The 17331-nt window shown below is 29.9% G+C and overlaps 1 protein-coding gene across 4 annotated transcripts in view; it reads right to left on the bottom strand.

Moving 5' to 3' along the window:
• Window positions 1–17331, bottom strand: part of LOC143069071 (EH domain-binding protein 1-like) — a 118147-nt gene that overhangs the window by 20828 nt on the left and 79988 nt on the right. For all 4 annotated transcript variants that reach the window (XM_076243513.1, XM_076243515.1, XM_076243514.1 and 1 more), the window contains one exon: window positions 16364–16437. In XM_076243513.1, coding sequence (XP_076099628.1) covers window positions 16364–16437 — 74 coding nt within the window. The remainder of the gene's footprint in view (window positions 1–16363; window positions 16438–17331) is intronic.

The raw sequence follows: 17331 nt of genomic DNA, 5'->3' as shown, positions 1-17331 counted from the left end.
AAAAAATTTTTAATTTTTGCGTTCGTATAAAAAATAAGTTTTATTTGTCACAAAATTTCCAGACAGTATTTGATATTCAAGTAAAATCTATTGAACTATTTTTCAAGAAAAATGGGAGGAATATATTTTATTTTGCATTTGGAAGAAGACCCAGATTTATTCCCAAATTGAACAAAAATACATCACTATAATTCAATGCTTCATCAAAATATTATTTCTAAACCTACTTTCATAGTTGCGAGTAGAAGCCATTCGCATAAATACATGTATTTATTTAAAGAAAATCATTAACTAACAAACCAAGTTTCCAATTTGCCAACTGCAGCTATTAATCTATGCTTTTTCTTCTCTTTCAATAGATCATGAATAAACGCTGCAACATTATCTAGAACTCAACAAATGACTTATTGGAATTGCAAATAATGTAGTTTTCTTGCATTAAAAAGTTCCATACGAGTCATTAAAATCAAGCAAAGAAAAGCAAAGAAAAACAGCATGAAAAGGCTAAAATAATATTATAAATTATTGATTAATAAATCATAACAAAGCTCTTTGCGACCTTATAGCGACAAAATTGTAAATTGTTTGTCAGAACTCAATGACATATTAGTTTAAACAATTGAATACGGAAGACTTAATACCGACTTCCCATGGTGAATCTCTACTACGATCTCGCATGAGGTCCACCTCGTAACACCTGAAACCTTATAATGTCTTAATCTTTACAACTAATTTGACTGTAAGATTTCCATCATTTGACAAATGTGTTGAACTTGTAATTTTAGACAAATAGTCAGTTTTTTTAATTCATGAGCACGATGGAACAATAGAATTACCAACTTCCGTCATAGTCTTAGTATCATGCTGTTATCACTGCAGCTACTCATTATAAAAAATTAAAATCTTAAGTCAGACAAATATTTTTACATTTATTATACAGCTATTGAATATTTTCTTTGCATAATGAAAGTGATCTTAAACAAACATAAATATGGTATATCTAAAAATCATGATATCTTACATAAAAGAGAGGCAAAAGATATGAATATGAACCTGTGTGATATCCAGTTATAAGGGACAAATAGCGATAATCAATGACAAATTACAATGACAGGTCGAAAAACAAAAAAACAATCAAAAGAATATTAACAGTATACAAAACACATAATAGAAAATCATAGACTGAGCAATACACCTTATCGCTAATCCCGGCTGACCCGGCCGCTTGAACTTTTGACGCTTTCAACAATAACTTTTCCATAGTGGCATCAGTTGTTTTGTTTTATGACGTCAAAATTTTACAGGAACCTGTGTGATATCCAGTTATAGGGGACAAATAGCGATAAGGTGTTTATTTAAACCATGTGAATATGAATAAGAGTAGATGAGGAGAATACATCACTGAGACAGCAACCAAACAACACAGAATAGCATTGACCTACAGAGGTAAACATACAGCCTTTGAAAAAAAAAAGAATTCTGCTATCCCATCACATTCCAATGCTGAGTAAATAAGGAGAATACATCACTGAGACAGCAACCAAACAACACAGAATAGCATTGACCTACAGAGGTAAACATACAGCCTTTGAAAAAAAAAGAATTCTGCTATCCCACCACATTCCAATGCTGAGTAAATAAGGAGAATACATCACTGAGACAGCAACCAAACAACACAGAATAGCATTGATCTACAGAGGTAAACATACAGCCTTTTAAAAAAATAAGAATTCTGCTATCCCATCACATTCCAATGCTGAGTAAATAAGGAGAATACATCACTGAGACAGCAACCAAACAACACAGAATAGCATTGACCTACAGAGGTAAACATACAGCCTTTTAAAAAAATAAGAATTCTGCTATCCCATCACATTCCAATGCTGAGTAAATAAGGAGAATACATCACTGAGACAGCAACCAAACAACACAGAATAGCATTGACCTACAGAGGTAAACATACAGCCTTTGAAAAAAAAAAGAATTCTGCTATCCCATCACATTCCAATGCTGAGTAAATCACAAAATTAGGATAAAAACCGAAATTTGACATATCTTTTACAGAGTTCAGATCACAATAAATATGTGTTCTAAGTTGATGGGACCATGCAAGACTCAATGATAGGTACATTTCTTTAACCAAAATCTCTTTCCTGATACAGGATGGACAAACAAACCAATAGACAGACTCAGACCAGAAAATATAGCCCTCCTTTATCATTGGATACTGTCTATGACTGCAAACATTCACAATGTTACAGCTTGTGCTTTCTGTGTTTAAAACAAACTGACAATGTCATGACAAAAACCAGATGCTCCGCAGGGCGCAGCTTTATACGACCGCAGAGGTTGAACCCTGAACGGTTGGGGCAAGTATGGACACAACATTCAAGCTGGATTCAGCTCTAAATTTGGATTGTGATTAAATAGTTGACACAGCATAGGTTTCTGACACAGAATGAATGTGGTCTAATGAACTTAAAATTTTTGTTTTGCCTTTGAGCAATTCACTATGCTGTTGAATATTAATCCTCTCAAAAAAATGTTTGAATAAATTTTCTTCTTATTTATGAAATCTGAAATGAAAAAAATTGACCCCCCAATTTTTTTTTCACATCCCCCTTTCCCTTATTTCAAAACTGATCTCAATTCAAATTTCTAATGAAGTTTGCAACAATAACTACTCATTTAAATACATCATACTGTGCAATTGAAGATTTCTTGCTATTGCTGAATACTGTGCAATTGAAAATTTCTTGCTATTGCACAATACTTAATATAATAATTTTGGATCCTGATATGGACCAACTTGAAAACTGGGCCCATAATCAAAAATCTAAGTACATGTTTAGATTCAGCATATCAAAGAGGCCCAAGAATTTAATTTTTGTTAAAATCAAACTTAGTTTAATTTTGGACCCTTTGGACTTTAATGTAGACCAATTTTAAAACGTGACCAAAAATTAAGAATCTACATACACAGTTAGATTTGGCATATCAAAGAACCCAAATTATTCAATTTTTGATGAAATCAAACAAAGTTTAATTTTGGACCCCGATTTGGACCAACTTGAAAACTGGGCCAATAATAAAAAATCTAAGTACATTTTTAGATTAAGCATATCAAAGAACCCCAAGGATTCAATTTTTGTTAAAATCAAACTAAGTTTAATTTTGGACCCTTTGGACCTTAATGTAGACCAATTTGAAAACGGGACCAAAAATTAAGAATCTACATACACAGTTAGATTCGGCATATCAAAGAACCCCAATTATTCAATTTTTGATGAAATCAAACAAAGTTTAATTTTGGACCCTTTGGGCCCTTTATTCCTAAACTGTTGGGACCAAAACTCCCAAAATCAATACCAACCTTCCTTTTATGGTCATAAACCTTGTGTTTAAATTTTATAGATTTCTATTCACTTATACTAAAGTTATGGTGCGAAAACCAAGAAAAATGCTTATTTGGGTCCCTTTTTGGCCCCTAATTCCTAAACTGTTGGGACCTAAACTCCCAAAATCAATACCAACCTTCCTTTTGTGGTCATAAACATTGTGTTTAAATTTCATTGATTTCTATTTACTTAAACTAAAGTTATTGTGCGAAAACCAAGAATAATGCTTATTTGGGCCCTTTTTTGGCCCCTAATTCCTAAACTGTTGGAACCAAAACTCCCAAAATCAATCCCAACCTTTCTTTTGTGGTGATAAACCTTGTGTCAAAATTTCATAGATTTCTATTAACTTAAACTAAAGTTATAGTGCGAAAACCAAGAAAATGCTTATTTGGGCCCTTTTTGGCCCCTAATTCCTAAAATGTTGGGACCAAAACTCCCAAAATCAATCCCAACCTTCCTTTTGTGGTCATAAACCTTGTGTTAAAATTTCATAGATTTCTATTCACTTTTACTAAAGTTAGAGTGCGAAAACTAAAAGTATTCGGACGACGACGACGACGACGACGCCAACGTGATAGCAATATACGGCGAAAAATTTTTCAAATTTTGCGGTCGTATAAAAACCCAGACATTACGCAAAAGACAACATAGAAAACTAAAGACATAAAAGACAACATAGAAAAAGAAAAGAGAGATATGGAGGTACAAATCAATGAGACAACAATCCAACGATAAAGAAAAAGACATCTAGAAAATTGAAATCAACAAACCAATTTTTAAAATAATGCAGGCATCTATTTTTCGACTGATGTAAGGAATATGACTTACTTTATTACACTTATAAAATTGATCATGTTGTTTTTACCACAATGAATATGTAACATCATTTTAAACCAAAGGTAAAATTCATAATGCATTATTTGAAATGCACTTTTTTTCACTTGAATGACCAATTGTTACACTGAAATGTCCTTACATCATTTTCATAATGTCATACTGTGTATATTTATGTAAACTTGAAAGAGAATGAGACACAATAAACTCTATACAATGATTGTAACCTAAACAACATTAACAGTGTGTTACATATCACATAGGAGGGTTATTGAACTAGTGGTGAGTAATAACATAAACTGTACCAATTTTTTCTGCACCATATGCAGATTTTGACTTTCAATTGTCTCTTTAGTGATGTTAGAGTCCTAAATATTTGAAAATCAAAAGCTTATTAAAAAGATGAAGAGCTATAAACCAAAAAGGAAAAAAAGTAGACTTGTACACACATTTTAAATTTTATCCCGTAAATTCCAGCAATTTAAAAAAAAAAATCCCCCAGTAAACAACCAACTTGAAAATTATGAGAACTCAGCCAAATCTTAGGGTACATGTAAACTAAGGTGCTCTGGAAGGACAGCAACTTCCTTCTCACAGGTGTTTAACACGGTTAAACCTAGTAAAATGGAAAAATCATGTTCAAAATATATAGACTATAACAAATGAAACAAATAGTTTGAACATGAGTTCCCTTTTTTTTCAGTAACAAAAATATGATGCCAATGAACCTAAGTTGGCCTGTGGCCATTGATATACAAACAAGGACATGTGTACGATTGCCAATGAGACAACTTGCTCCCACAGATCAAAGAACCAGGATATTATCAACTGTAGGTCACTGTATGACCTGCAATGATGAACAAAAACCAAAAACCCTTACAATATTAAAATCTTTTTAAAGTAGGTCACTGTATGACTTTAAAGTAGGTCATTGTATGACCTTAAATGATGAGCAAAATCCTTTAATACAATAAGTTTTATCCTTAAAATACCTTATTCATTCAAAACCAAACAAGTTATTGATATCAAAAACTGTAAGCAATAGGCTCCCACATTATATTCTTCACTAAATTTAAAATTATTTAAGAAAATGAAACTATTCACAAAAAGAGCAAAACAGAGAGAATACACAGTGTTTTAAATTGAATCTAAACAAAGGATACTGCCCTTAGGTATTGGAAGGGATTTAGCTGACCTTATAATAGGATCAGCAACTATTGTCACTTCTAAGAACCTTAACGTCAATGATGCAAGATCCTTAATGACAAATGAAATTAATGACAGTTTTTAATTTGTCGATGATTAGTTCATCAAAGACTAAGGTAGTGATTAGCCTTCAATCAAAATAAATACCAATTAATTAGTTCAACTAGCTTAAATCCCCTGCACTAGTGAGCATTCCGCTAAAACTGGCCTTCGGCAAAATACAACAACTTAATAAATTTCTAATGCGTGAATATTGTCCGATCGTACAAATGGACAAGTAATAGTCTGATAATTTATGATTAATTCAACAAATTTTGTCATTTGTATAAATTCCAGTATTTGATTTGAAACATATTGATATAATCATGGAATCAGATAGAATGCCTCCAAATTTTGTTTAATTATGTTCAATCCTATTAAAATAATTGAATTGTTTAATCTCTTAGTTAAGTACATATGTACCCATGAAAAATAAAGAATGTTAAGGCAGTGGTGTTATACCCAGACTTTTCAAAATGTTGTGTTTCTGTTGCATAGAGATATACACCTATTTCCTTTCATTTGTATAAATCAAAGGTTTCTAGAAATTTTCACAATGATATCAGGACTAACCAAGAGGTTTTTTGTTTTCATTCTGATGCTGTTACCTTGCTCTTTAATTAACATATCATATGCCCTCAAATCAAATTATATTCATATAACAAATATCTTAATTTGATATTTCATAATTTTTATTATTTTTTTTTTATCAAAAAGAATCGTATTACTAATACAATGATGGCATGAACTGATAGGTCAAACACACAGTTAAACTTCTTAATTTTGAACCTAATTATACAAAGATATTTTCGTGTTATAGTGTTATTATTATGGACCATAAAAAGAATCCTTTTTACAGATAAAAATACCGTATTTCTCATTTGAATTAATTACACCTGAATGAAAAGAAACAAACAATACATTTCCACCTGGGTTATTGTTGATCATGTTTATTTTCAAACACATTTTTTATCTTTAATTTGAAATTTTTTGTTTTGAATGATATAACAGATGTTTATATGAAAAAAAGATCAACTAAGTAGACAGGTATTTCTACAAAAATAATTTATTATTGTTGTTATAGAATTAACATCGTAGTTTAATTTATTCATAATTTTCAATTGTGGTTTCTAATAAGAGAATGAAGTCTTTCCCCTGATGTCTTTCAAGATTTTTTCCTTTTCTCTAATTTCACATATTCACCTTTCAGCGTATTTACCTTGAGAAAACAAAAAAAGACTTTCTAACGAAAATATGAATCATTGAGTCAGAGTGTAAAAAAATAAAGGATTTAAAGAGCAGATTGATGAAATATCAGAATTATTTGTCTTGTTTGAAGGATAAATGGCTACAGTAAAGAGAGGCATATGGACTCTGACAGCTCTGTGGTAAAAGACACGACTTCCTATTGAACAGACTGGAAAATTAACTCTTCAATACATCTATCTGCCAAGACAGTGATGACAAAACAATTAAAGCTGTACCTCTCACCTGACAGGTAACAAGGGCATGAAAGAGAGACACGTTTCTCTGGTGTCATTTAATGGCAAAGCAATTCTGACCATTTCTCTTGCAAATTCTATCTCATTAAAGTGAAAATCAGAACAAATAATAACTGCTAACTTTACCATATGGTAGTGTTATCATAGTAATTAAAAGTTGAAAAAAAAACATAACCACAAATAGCTTCATCAGTATATTATAATGAGATTCTGATAAATTACCTGACATAAAGATTATAACATTAACAAATGATTTTTTGTTAAAGTGAGAGAAAAAACAAAGACCTCCCAAGAAAAAAACAACCTCCTTAATAGAAAATTAATGATCAAAACTTCTACCAATGGAAAAGATGGGATATTATTCTAAAAACTGTTGCTGAAATGTCATGTAAATGAAACAGCAGGTAGAACTTATAGACATGAAAGCCCAGGCACTGAATGAATGTATACAGAATGTTTGCAATAGTGCAGATGTATTATGTTTTTGTTTTATCTTGTTTGTTTACTGTCTCATCTACACAGGACCAAACATTTGCTTTTACATAATTATATTATGATGCTAGAAAATGTCTTTGTGAGAGAAGATACAATAAATTCCTAAATTTGTATAGCAGACTAACCTATCCATACATTCCATTTCTTGTTTATCTATTATTTTTTGTTTTATTAAAGATAACTTTTGTTTGGAATGGTTTGTACTTCATACTTCAATTTGGCTTAAACATGCATTGCTCCTCTACCAAAAAGCTGTATAAAACACAGGAATACATGAATAAGAAATAAATGATAGTGTCCCTGGATAAGGATGACAAGGTTTGGCAAACAACTTCTGTTCTCAACCTTTATAACCATGAAATTTTAATGCTCTTCATTAAAATACTTTATAGTCCAGTCAAACTAAGATTTAACCTCAAACTAATTGCAACAGAAAATGTTTTAGGTCTAATCTATAGCATTATGTCCTTTATATACACAGAAAAAAGTCCCATAAAATCTAACTTGAGGAAAACTCAAAATCAGCATTTTTAATTTCCTATGAAAATTAACATTGGAAGGGGAGATAACTCTTGCAAAAATGAGTCTTTTTTGGTCAGTTTTTGGTTGTTTTTCTTGAAATTTATGTAAAGTAGGATACTTTGATGGGGTTATAAGTTTGCATTTGACTAAACTATATAATCTTCTGCTCATGAAATGTATAAAACCGAAATGTTATGGGTAGTTTTTTTTTTTTCGTGCATTTTTCATTAAAGAAATTGCAAATTTGAAGCTTTGTGACCATTTTGAAAAAATAATGTGAAAATTTGGTATTGTTTATATCTGTATATTATATTTTTTCAGCAACTTACTTATCTAAAGAAACTTTAAACCACAAAAAGAAGAATACATGCTCACTTATTTTTATTAAATTTGAGATTCTTTACCTAGACATGTAGAAAAATTCAATAAATGGTCAACTAATGAATTACGAAATCTAGATTATAGCCTGATAAAAGATATGGAAACACCTTTAGAGTTGTTTGTTATACCCTTAAGACAGCTAAAAAATCAAGAATCAGTACATTCTGATGAATAGAAGCGGTAAAGTTATAATTTTGTATCAATTTATATTGATATTTCTGCCTTTTTTTGCAAGAGTTATCTCCCTGTTCAATGCAAATCTCCATAGGAATTTTAAATGGTGATTTTTTAAGTCTTCCTCAAGTTAGATTTTATGGGACTTTTTTCTGTGTATATTTGGGGTATAATGCTAAAGAATAAAACTTAAAAATCTTCTGTTGCAATTACTTTCGGGTTAGAGTCAAATTTATGCTAGATTGACTGGACTATTAACATCTATTATCACCACACTTTCGTCTTCAATATTTACATTGTAATCTAGTAATCACATTTTAAATTTTTATGCTGTTTACTTAACAAATCATTTCATTATCATGCAATTAATTTTCACATTGGTAATCATACTATCTATTTCCTTTCACACTATAATCACATTCAAAGAATTGATGTGTGATAAGTTAATCACATTTCATGCTCTTTACTTTCACATCTATCTATCTAAATATTGTGTGGTATGATTGCCAATGAAACAAAAAATCCATAGATAAAGGAGAAAGATGTGAACAGTTACAGGTAAACATACAGCCTTCAACAATGGGCAAAACACATACAAATAATCCACCTATGCAATATACAGCATTCTACTTTCACACCATTTATCACACGAGACTGTGTTTTACTTTAAAACCCTGAACCACTTGTGACAAAATTCTACTTTTACTCTATTCATCACATTGGGCATCATTATCTTAAATCACATGTGACTACATTTTATTTTCACATCTTCAATCACATGTGACAACATTATATTTACACATCTTTAATCACATGTGACAACATTATGTTTACACATCTTAAATCACATGTGACAACATTATATTTTTACATCTTTAATCACATGTGACAAAATTATATTTACACATTTTTAATCATATTTGACAATATTATATTTTCACATCTTTAATCACATTTGACAGCAATGTACAGCCTTTTTTAAAAATGAAAATCTTTCTTATTTGAAAATTTCTCATAATTAAATCTTCTTACATCTTTAATCGCATGTGACAGTATTCTACTTTTATATCTTTAATCATATGTGATATTATTCTACTTTTTCTTCTTTAATCATAAGTGATGTATTCTACTTTTACTTCTTTCATCACACGTGACAGTATTGTATTTTTATATCTTTAATCACATGTGACAGCACTCTACTTTTATATCTTTAATCACATGTGACAGCATTCTACTTTTATATCTTTAATCACATGTGATATTATTCTAATTTTATATCTTTAATCACATGTGACAGCACTCTACTTTTATATCTTTAATCACATGTGACAGCACTCTACTTTTATATCTTTAATCACATGTGACAGCACTCTACTTTTATATCTTTAATCACATGTGACAGCATTCTACTTTTATATCTTTAATCACATGTGATATTATTCTAATTTTATATCTTTAATCACATGTGATATTATTTTACTTTTTCTTCTTTAATAACATTAGTGACATATTCTACTTTTACTTCTTTCATCACACGTGACAGTATTGTATTTTTATATCTTTAATCACATGTGACAGAATTCTACTTTTATATCTTTAATCACATGTGACAGCATTCTACTTTCATATCTTTAATCACATGTGACAGCATTCTACTTTTACATCTTAAATCCCATGTGACAGTATTCTACTTTTACATCTTAAATCACATGTGACAGCATTCTACTTTTACATCTTAAATCACATGTGACAGCATTCTACTTTTACATCTTAAATCACATGTGACAGTATTCTACTTTTACATCTTAAATCCCCATGTGACAGCATTCTACTTTTACATCTTAAATCACATGTGACAGTATTCTACTTTTACATCTTAAATCACATGTGACAGCATTCTACTTTTACATCTTAAATCACATGTGACAGCATTCTACTTTTACATCTTAAATCACATGTGACAGTATTCTACTTTTACATCTTAAATCACATGTGACAGTATTCTACTTTTACATCTTTATTCATATGAGACAGTTTTCTACTTTTACATCTTTTACATCATGTGACAGTATGCTATTTTTGTTATCTTAAATTCATGTGACAGCCTTCTACCACAACCTCTTTAATCACAGTTGACAGTATCCTACTTTCACACATTTAAATGACAAGTCATCACAGTATCACAATTTTAAATTCTTCATGACTTCCAACAGTCTTCTACATTCACATCTGATCTCATATACTCAGCTTTCACATCTTAAATCACATGTTTCTACTATCATATTTTGAATCACAATTCACATGTCATTGTATTCTTTCACATTTCCAGTCACATATCACAGGATTCTACTATCACGTCTGTATCAATCTTATCACAATGTTATATGCACATAATTTCAACCAACAAGCAATTCTGACATTTATAAGCCACAATGTAATGGTCAAGACTAATTCAAAGTCATGCATTTAGTCAATTGTTTATAGAAGAATATGTTTTTGTTGTTGTCTGATGTCAGTACATTGACATTTAATCCTCTGCATGTTTGAGTGCATTAAAGTGGTTATTTTCATAGTAATGCATTTATACAAAGATGTATGTGTATTTAAATTGAGGAAGAAATAACCCACACATCAAATTTTTATGTCTGCTGGTTATCGAATTCCCTATTTGCAAATATCAGTGCAACATACCAATCTTGAAATTTCTGAAGGCAATAACACAAGATTTTTTTTTTTAATCTTTCTTAATTTTGAAATGAATTCAGCTCATTACAACTCTCAAATTTCAATGCACTTGTTTTACTCTGTATGTGTGGGAAAAAAATGACAGTTGATTTACTTTAACTTAATTAGAATTTACAAGTATCTTACAATTAATGGTCGAGAAAAAGTCCCTTGAAATCATTTGTCAAAGCAAGCTCTCACTACGGTATTAATTATAAATTGTTGACACAGAGATATGTCTGGCTGTTTATTTTTTTTACGGTAGAATGCAAATATAGAATCCAAAATCCAAATGGCAATATTTCAACATATATACAATGAAAAACATTCAAAGTCAATGAACCACAACTTAAGGAGCAGATACAAAATAATCTCAATGGATATAAGAATTACCAATGCTAATAAAACTACATACCAAATACCATTGGCTATCATAAGTGGTTCCCTTAACACTTACCTAATCAAAAACTTTACCTTGTAAACAATGTAAAAGATTCAAAGTAAGGGAAACTTGATAGGGGTGGGACAATAATCTTCATGATTAGAATTCTTGCAAATGCTAATACATAAACTATCATTGAAATAACATTAAACTGTTGTTCCTCTTAACCTAATTTTATCACAAACTTTATCATATAAGCTATTCAAAACACTCAAAGTCATTAGACCATGACTGAGCCAGTGGAGCCAAATGATCTTCATGGAAATATCATAAGCGGATGCTTATGCATTTGCATAAAAAATATCATTGACTTAGAACTTGTGGTTCCCACTGACCTTATCACAAACTAATACTGGTACATGTTAAGTACCGTAAGCAAAGTCAATAGACATGACCAAGGGGAAGGGGCAAAATTATCTCCCTTGACAATGAGATGTGCCAATGCTTATACAACTAGATACCAAATATCATTAACCTACTACTAGTGGTCTCTCATAAACAGACCTTATCACAAATTAATACATTGTTGAGGCCTCTACCACCACCATTGGAAACAGCATACCTAAGTCTCACTTTTTGACTCTGTCATGCAATTTGAAGATTAAAATAACTTTGTACTTTGTTCTGAATAAAAATAACAAAATATATGATAAAAGAAATGGGCAAGAATAGGTATGGTGCATAAAGTCAGAACACAACATTATGCACTTAATAAAACAAAAACCAAAAAAAATAAGCTTTTTTGCTGTTCTTCATCTCAATGTAGAATGTCCTTTAGCATGAAGTTAACACTCACATCTCACTTTAAGTTTGACACATAGCAATAATATGAATGGAATTCTTTGTTAGATGTGTGGCATCTTCAAATCAGGGTCAATCCTTAATTGGTCATATTGTTTTTTTTAAAATTTACATCTGAGAGACGTAGTTTTTGAGAAAAAAGTGAGTGTCTTATGCATTGATAAATGGAGGACACAGGGATGACCAGATGAATAATGGTAACCTAGAATATACCCTGCTACAGGTGAACGTATGTTTTACTCTTTGAAAATTAAGCCAATGGAGGCAGTATGATAAGAGCACTGATTTGGTTTCTTGGCTCTTTTATGAAACTTGAATTACTTAGTACTTAACTTGCGCTTGAAACACCAAATATATTATTTTGATTGGTCAATTGCTACGTCCGTGCACAATAATCATGCTATAAATTTTTATGACCAAAGGCCTGGACTTATTAAAGCTTTACTGAATTTAGACATGTTACAAAATAAAATATTTTAATTTGTATAATAACATTTATGCCTTAATTAAATAGAGCTGAAAAAAAAGAAAAAAAGAGCATAGAGTACAATAATATTTTTTTTTTTCTCTTGGGAAGATCATGCTACACGACAAATTTCATTGCCCTAATCATAGATGGGAGTAGATATAAGAATGATACTGTCACATTTTATGAGAGCTTACATCAATATTTAGAAAATAATTTGAATGAAAAAGGTATTACACCTTAATTAATTTTTAAAGAAGCTTAAAGAACTGTATTAAATACATACATGTAAAGGGACGATAGCGTTCTGAGTTCTAAGTTTGGAGGACTTTTAGATCAGGTGGCTGGCCATGTTAATGAGAAGATTAGTAAATTAATTACTTCTTGCAGAAGGAGATAGCATTAATGTATCATTATTGAAAAGGATGAAAATTTACGTGTTTAAGCAGCTTTTACATGACATTAGAATGATGGCCAATAATTAAGGGTTATTTCAACAATACCAAAGATCTTTATGATTGGTCTTGGAACAAAAGTCCATGATCATGAAAAAAGATTTTTTTCTGCCGATCGTCATTGTGTAATGATCTGTATTTGAACAGCTAATTGCTGTTTAACATGTTATACAAAGTAATTCTACAAAAGACGACAACAATTAAACCATAATAAAAGTAGAATTTTCAAATGAAATTGTTTGACCAGCTTAATTCCCCATTATTGAAAAGTTTTTTGCAATTGTTTTTGAATTAAGAAAAATTATAGACTGCTATCATTCTTTGTTTGATATAAAGAAGAAATAAAATGAAGTTAGAAATTTTCAAGAGGTCTTGCTTGCAATATATACAATAAATCAGGCCTGTGTTTCACAAAAGAATTATGACTAAATTTAGTCAGAAGTATTCTGAACTGATCATGACTTACGATCAATTTTAGTTGTATAAAGTGTTTTTGTGGAACGCAGGCCAGGACTTAAATAATACCTTCTGTTTTAAATTCATATCCATTTAAAAATGTTCAAAAATATTTAACATAGCAATTTTTTTTATCCGAAACATAAATGCCAACAATTCAATTAAATTTCTAAAAATAAAATTCAACACACCTGAAACAAAAATAATATTAAATTCCAATATTTTTATTTTTACAACAATCGAGGCATATAAAGAAAACAGTCCGAGGAGGTCAAAAGATAATAGAAGAAAACATGGGATAACAATTAAAAGACAAAGTTTATTGATAAAGTTACAAAAACAAGTATATTTCTAAAAGTGACTCCATTAAAGATCTCTATCAATAAAAAGAATGGACCTGACCCAATGGGGTACATTACTAATCAACTAAACCCTCATGAATAAACACTTTATACCACTCTTAGGGCTTTCAGTTCAAAAGAGTTGTTTTAAGACCTCCTGTAAAATTATCATTCACAATGGAAGTAAATGGACTTTACAATAGTCTATTATTTGAATATATCAACAAAATTCCTCGTAGTACAAATACTCACAACGTCTAATTACATTCCTTTAAATTAAAAAGAAATAACCCAAGAAAACATTTACCTGTCAACGGACAATTCACTTCCATATTTCTTATTTTAGTGTAGAAAATTCAGCTTTAGGCATTTTTTCTTTAATATAAAAAAATTTGACATTTTATTTTCAAAAATCTGAGAAAAATACTCAAAAGAGAAAGAAAACAACACATATGACTGCGTGGGAAATGAAAATTTATAATTTTGAAATATTTGTTTGTTTTTATGAGTACTTACTTCGCTTTTTACAAACTTTCAAAACAGTTTTATACTATCTTAGAAAAATTCTAGCAATCCTTTTTAAAATATCAAAATTTTTATTTAACCTAAGTTCAAATTTATAAATGTACAAACAATTTTCACTGCAATACCTACTGGTTAACAGGCAATACACTTTTTTTAAAAACAATTTTCATCATTCCGGTATTTTTTTATTCAAGCACTTTATAACCCAAATCAAAAACAATTAAACATTATGAAAATATGAAGAAACTGATAAAAACAATATGAACAAAAACAATTAAAACGACAAATATTCTCCTAAAGGGAATAAAAAAGAGAAATTTTATGAATTTTCAACAATTCTTTAAAAAAAATATTCGTGCAAAATACATGGAGAAAAAAATTATAGCTGTAATTTTGATGGACTTTGTGTAAGCAAATTATTGAACGCTTTATTCAGCAATTACCAAGAGTGGAATAAATATTTGTGCCTGTAAAACCAAATTAATCTCAGAAGAGCTGTTACAAACATCAAACTTATAGCCATAAAGTTCTTTTGTCTCAAAAACTGTCAAATTTTGGACACCAACGGAAGTAACAATTAAAATGAATATTTTCCAATTATCACAAAACTAATGCCCAACTTGTCAAACTCGTTTCAATGAATGATAAAATAAATCTGATAAACTTAGTAATACGCATTTGGAAAAAAAATAAATATATAATATATTATCAAATAATATTCTGTGATTATTGTCTTGTGGTTGCTGTTTCCTCAATTTTTTTTTACCAATTGTCTTTTATTAATGTTACAAAAACTGTGTGTTTTATTTAATTCAATTGTAATTTAAATGATTTGACTATTATTTTGTCCTTCTTGTAAAACCATACAAAAATATATTTCGCCTTTTCCTGTAGTTGGATTACATCTCATTAAGATTAAATCCAACATCTCCTTTTATCCTTATGTAATTCTTACAGAATTCTTAACCTCGGCATTAATATTCCGAAACTAAACGAAATATATTCAAATTCCTATTTCGTAATGGTACTTTCCAGTATCATAAATAAGAATGGTACAATAACTTCTAAGAAGTAAGGACTTGAACTTTGACTTTTCCAACTGCTGTTTCAACATACATGCATAAGTACCTGTATAATTCTATATCATGATGACTTATAAAATTCTGTACCTATATGATCATTGACCAGTAAAAAATGCATTCAGACTTCTGCTAACAAAGGGAATTAGTCCTTGTTATCGCAGTAATTCCTTTTTTCACGGAAATTCCACAATATTAAAAAATGCCACTTTTTCCAATATAAAGGTGCATTTCATCAAACCATTAATCCATATCTCATTGAAAACCTTCTTACCTACCTGGTTTTATCCATGAATTTGATTACTTTCAACTTTCGGTTTTTGTTATCCTCCAAACGTCAAATTAACAATTTTTATCCAAAATGGCCACCATAACCATGATAACTTAAACTAATTCTCAATATAAAATCTACATCTTCCAGATACAGCACAAATTTCTGATTTTTTCCAAAAAATTGGAAGATTTTCACTATCCAAAAACACAACTTTCAAAAGACATGAATTGCTTATAGCATATATACCTTCCATAGCCATCATAGCACGGAGCTCTCGATTCAGCAGCTCGAATCTCTGCTCTAAATCGTCTTCTTTTTCTCTGCAAATATACATGTAAAAATTCCATTTCTAACCGAACTTCTTGAAACTAAAAACTCATGGCTCAAACTAAAGAACCTAATGTTTGGTATTATATAGAAACTTTGCAGAAAAGCTGATTTCTTAACTAGTATTACCCTAATGGGTTTAAGTCTAAAGATGATAATATTTTCACAATATACTTACTAGCCTTACAAGTTTTCTCCTGGGATATTAAGGAAACTGATCCCTTCTTAAAACCTTAAAACCTCATCCCGGGCTTAAACAATTTACACAATTCTTTTTATAATATTAATGCTATCAGATGCTCCTTTCGATCTGAATTTTATTCATATAATAAGTTAAAGAAATTTATATAAATAAGAAAAGAAGCTAAAGAGATTTATAAGATTCTTAAATTGATGTGCCCTATGTGAATACAGAATAACCAAAGAAATCTCCTTATGCTATTATTCTTATAAGGAGCTTGAAATAATGTTTTGGATAAATCTTAAAACGACTTTGTGAAAATTTATTTTGTCAGAGTGATTCGAACTGAAAGGTTTCTGTCATGGAAATATTTCATTTTTTAAAGTGTTGTTAATCTTTATTTATTAGAAAATGTGACGGACACTAATTACAAAGAGATAAGGAACGACCTTATTCATTGGAAATAGAAGCTCTGATCAGAGATTAGTTAATGTCTTGTATGGAAAAAGATATTAATATATTATACATGCATGGTTTCTTTAACGAAGGCTTCCATAGTTACAAAGACTGAATGGATATAAAACAAAAGATTTGTAGTAACAAATTCTAGTCTTAAAACTGACCAGACAGAAAGATAGATGAAATGTCTTTTTTTACAATAATATATTAACCAAAGGGTAATGGTTTATAACTTACAAACTAAAAA

The sequence above is a fragment of the Mytilus galloprovincialis genome, chromosome 3 (genome assembly GCF_965363235.1).
Source record: "Mytilus galloprovincialis chromosome 3, xbMytGall1.hap1.1, whole genome shotgun sequence".
In the NCBI taxonomy this organism is placed as follows: Eukaryota; Metazoa; Mollusca; class Bivalvia; order Mytilida; family Mytilidae; genus Mytilus; species Mytilus galloprovincialis.
The sequence above is the reverse complement of the archived record's forward strand: the minus strand, read 5'-3'. Positions and strand labels throughout refer to the sequence as shown.